Genomic DNA, 4475 nt, shown 5'->3' on the forward strand with positions numbered 1-4475 from the left:
GGCGCCACCTGCGCGCAACTTCACATGTGTCGTCGGTGGTTCCATTCCATTAGATTGTCCCCGACGTATGTATATATTTGTATGTAAGCATATACTATATATCGTAACTCTATATCCCCTATGTATACCCCCCAGTCTTGTCCCTATATGTATATCCTTGCGATATATAGTTGACTAGATGGCGTAGGAGACGGAGAACTTTGGTTGGTTACAGACGTGCGCGCCTCCAGCCGCAGCGCCGCGCCCGTGCCTCTCACCTCCGCACCCGCCCCCGACGACACTGCGTCTTATATTCAAGTAATTAATCCGCTTTTAGGTATTTAATTTATGGTTTATTTTTAGGAAATTTAAAAACTCAGACGTAGGCGGGACTGCAATCTAATTACTTCTGTACCGACCCTAATAGTCATTTACAGGTATGAGTTGTATCATTCCATTCCAATGTGTGGAAGAAAGGCGGTTATGTCTGTTATAAGTGACTAACATTGTTTTTATTATTACTTATATTACTTGCTCTATTCAACTGCTAAGTATATAGAATATCGGTGTTGTACCGGGAGATGATCGTCGTGGTCCAGCTGGCGTGACAAACCCGACACTGTACATGCCTATTTAATAGCTTTCGACGGAGCAGACCACAAGTGCAGGAAGGGACCGTGTGCAGGTGGAGGTGCGGCGGGCGCGGCGCGCGCGGCTGCCGGCCGCGTCCAGCCCCGCGCCGGCCGCCGGCGCCGGCGACCACGCCGAGCGCTGCGCTGCGCCTGTTGTCGACGACAGGTAACAATTTAGTGTCCAGCAAAGTTTTCGCTTGAACGCGATGACAACATTAAGAGGTGCCATAATTATAAACAGATGGCGCTGCGAGGACGAGGTCGACGGGGCGGTGGGCGCGGTGACGGATGCGGCGGCCGGCGGCCACTCACCACCCGACGCCGAAGACGACATCGAGGTGCCTATTTGTGGTTATCAGACCTATTAAACGATACTTACCTAGGTACCTAATCCTTTTTTACTTTTAGAAAAAACACGGACTGTCCGTCTGGAAAAATATCGACGGCTATTCCGATGAGATCGACGACGAAGGTGAGATTTCATTGCGATAAATCTGTTTCGATCAACGTTCGGAATCGCACCGTTCCCTTCACTAATAGAGAAAAAAATCAAGAGCGTAATGCCCGATACCGTCACTACAACACATCAGAATAAGCAAGGAGGTACAGGTGTAACAATGTGTGTGGGTGTGGGCGCCAGCACCGGAGCGCGTGGAGGTGTACTACTTCGAGCGCGGCGCCGGCGCGTACCTGGCCACGGCTGGGCGCGGGCGGCCGGCGCGGCTGGAGGCGTGGGCGCGGCGCGGCGCCGGGCGCGGGCGCGCGCTGCTGCGCGAGCTGTGCGCCGCGCCGCGGCTGGCCGCGCTGGCGCCGCTGGCCGTGCTGCTGGCGGCCGAGCGCGCCGCGCTGCGCCTGGCGCGCGCCGCGCTCGTGGGCGTGGTGCAGACGGCGGCCGACTTGGCGCTCAAGCCGGCGCTGGCGCTCGCCTTCAACGCGGCGCTGCACCCGCCGCTGGTGTTCGCGGGCAACGTGGCGCGCGCGCTGCGGCAGGCGCTGCGGCCGCTGTGGGCGGCGCTGGGCGACGCGCTGGAGCCGGCCGCGCGCCTGCTGGCCGCCGTGCGCCTCGTGCACGTGCACGTCGACCGCCGCTGTGCCTGCGCTCATCACGTTTGACGCTCGATATACACCTACCCACCTTAATACAATTATAACTCCTTATATTAGCCAATAAAGTATCTATTTTAAATGACGTAAGTCATAATTGTTTTCACACCCTTATTATTAATGATTGAATTACTGCAGTAGGTATTTATTTATTTAATACTAGCTTTTGCCCGCGACTCCGTCCGCGTGGCGTGTTATAAAAGAAAAATCTTTGAATGTGTGGGAGAAAGGTTAAAAAATGCTTAATTTTATTATTTTTGCCCACCCCATTATTTTTCTTGTGGCTCTGCCCACCCCATTAGGGATTACGGGCGTGAGTTTATGTATGTATGTGTATGTTTATTATTTTTAAATGAGGTTACAGTATAAGTAGCTCAGTTAAATAATGAATTGTTATTAATTTCTAGATTATTAGTTTATGATTTGGTTTGATATTTTAGGAAAATACGATCAGTTTCGAAAATTTAAACTAAATTTAAAAATTACAACAGAAATACGCCGTGAAACGTCCGCCTGGAAAATTCAACAGAAAACTACCTACGAAAGATTTGAACCATCCAAGAATAGTGAAAAGTTCGCCCGCAAAATTCAATATTTGACACGCTGTGGATGTCACGCTTCGGGGCAGTGCCCCCTTGGTGTTGGCGCTTTCGCCGCCCGCGAATACGGGCGGGGCACGGGGTTGGGCTACGGCGGGCGAAATTCGCCCCTCCGTAAGCCCTGTGTCAAATCCGGTGTTGCCGCCGGCGAGGTCGAAGCCGTCGATAGTGACGGCTGCCCTCAAGCCGGCGGACTGGGTCAGTCCAGTGCTGGGACCGCATCCTCGTCGAGCTCCTCCACCTCTACTAGCTCGCGAGGATACGGTTTCCAGTCGGGTGGGCGCGCGTGGTATGGAGCCAGATTCCGTAGGTGCACGAAATCTGACTCGTCCGCGCGCGCGAACATCCTGGTCGAGAGCTTGGAGAAGTAGTCATCCAAGGTCTCGACTTTAAGGTCCCTCCGAATAACCTCGTTGCGGACAAATCTCGGCGCGTCCGCGATGATACGCAACGCCTTGGACTGCTGGGCCCGCAGTTTTTGGCGATTGGTCTCTGAGACCAATGCGTACCACGCGGGGGCGGCATAGGTAAGCCGTGACCTGATGTACGCCTTATACACGCCGAGCTTCATGCGCAGCGGGAGACTCGAGCGGAGAATGGGCCAGAGCAAAGCAGTGGCAGCCCCTGCCTGTCCGACCACATTCTTCGCGTGCTGGGCCATGGTGAGGTGACGGTCTATGGTCACGCCCACGTCCGCCTGGAAAATTCAACAGAAAACTACCTACGAAAGATTTGAACCATCCAAGAATAGTGAAAAGTTCGCCCGCAAAATTCAATATTTGACACGACCATCAACGACGTCTGCCCTCACGCGTCTGCCGCGTTCCGGTTGCTCACTCGGGTATCTGCCCCCCCTCCGCGCCTCGCCACCGCTGTCGCCGCCCCACAAACGCCGCCGCGGCCGCGACGTTTCTTGGTTGCCACTACCGCGAGCTATAAATTTCAAGCCTCTAACTCGCTTCCCGTTCCCAAGGAAATTTTTAAATTTGCATTCACTAAGGTATATAATATATGCATGTCAAATTTCAAGCATCTAACTTATGCAGTTTAGATTTTTTCATACAATTTTTTTACCCGCCAATTCCCATTTTTCAAAATACAGCCATAACTAAAATTTATATTTACTAAGGTATGCATGCATGCTTTTATTCGTAGCATGCATGCTAGATTGAAAACATCTATCTTACGCGGTTTAGATTTTATCATACAAATGTTTTTTTCCGCTAACTCCCGTTCCCGTGGGAATTTTGCAATACCCAGTTGCAACTAAGCTTTAAGTTAACTATGGTACCTGCATGCCAAATTTCAAGCTTCTAACTTAAGCGGTTTAGAATTTTTATACAAAAGGGTTTTCCCGCTAATTCCTGTTCCCGTGGGAATTTCGAGAATTCCTTTCTTAGTGCACCTCTACGGTACCTAAGCTACATCCCTTCCTAATTTCAAGTGCCTACGTTTAGCCGTTTAGGCTGTGCGTTGATATGTCAGTCATTCAGTCAGTCAGTTTCTCCTTTTATATATTTAGAAGATATTTCCATCATACATGATTTCTATGTAACTTACTTTAGTGAAGCTTACTTTATGTAAAAAAGCTTATTATAAGATTAGTGACTACCTAAATGATAAAAATGTCTGGTATTGAATGTGTTCCTCTAGTTATTAAATAACTTGTAATGTATATCCTCATTGGTTTTTAAAAGATGTGTTGCTGTTGCAGTTTCTTGTCATTTCTTCTCCTCAGCCATAACACCTTGCGAAATGACGTAAATTCAAAAATGTTACATTGACCTTCAACAAGTTTATCCATGATAATTACGTTGAATAAATTATTCTGATTTCTGATTTAACCATTAAGGCTGCTCACGCGACGGAAGCTTAAAAAATGGAGTAACTTCCCAAAATTTCCCTTCACTACTCTGCTCCTATTGATTGTAGCGTGATGAAAAGTATACTATAACCTGCCCAGGAGTATGAAGAATAATTGTACCAAGTTTCATTAAAATCCGTCCAGTAGTTTTTGTTTCTATAAGGAACATACAGACAGACAGACAAAAATTTTACTGATTGCATTTTTGGCATCAGTATCGATCACTAATCACCCCCTGATAGTTATTTTGAAAATATATTTAATGTACAGAATTGACCTCTCTACAGATTTATTATA

The 4475-nt window shown here is 48.7% G+C and overlaps 1 protein-coding gene across 4 annotated transcripts; it reads left to right on the forward strand.

Annotated features, from left to right (window-relative positions):
* LOC126367727 (uncharacterized) lies at positions 1-1340 on the forward strand. 4 transcript variants are annotated; one of them, XM_050011401.1, is made up of 5 exons: positions 1-65; positions 215-297; positions 620-777; positions 853-949; positions 1020-1340. In XM_050011401.1, exons 1-5 carry the CDS (start codon positions 25-27, stop codon positions 1067-1069), a joined length of 429 nt encoding a protein of 142 aa, XP_049867358.1. In that variant the 5' UTR covers positions 1-24; the 3' UTR covers positions 1070-1340. The 4 variants fall into 4 exon arrangements, with proteins under 4 accessions (XP_049867358.1, XP_049867357.1, XP_049867356.1 ...); XM_050011399.1 differs by having other exon boundaries at positions 55-83; XM_050011402.1 differs by having other exon boundaries at positions 55-83; positions 665-777.
* Positions 1341-4475: the final 3135 nt, after the last annotated feature.

Source organism: Pectinophora gossypiella, chromosome 6 (genome assembly GCF_024362695.1).
Source record: "Pectinophora gossypiella chromosome 6, ilPecGoss1.1, whole genome shotgun sequence".
Taxonomy (NCBI): Eukaryota; Metazoa; Arthropoda; class Insecta; order Lepidoptera; family Gelechiidae; genus Pectinophora; species Pectinophora gossypiella.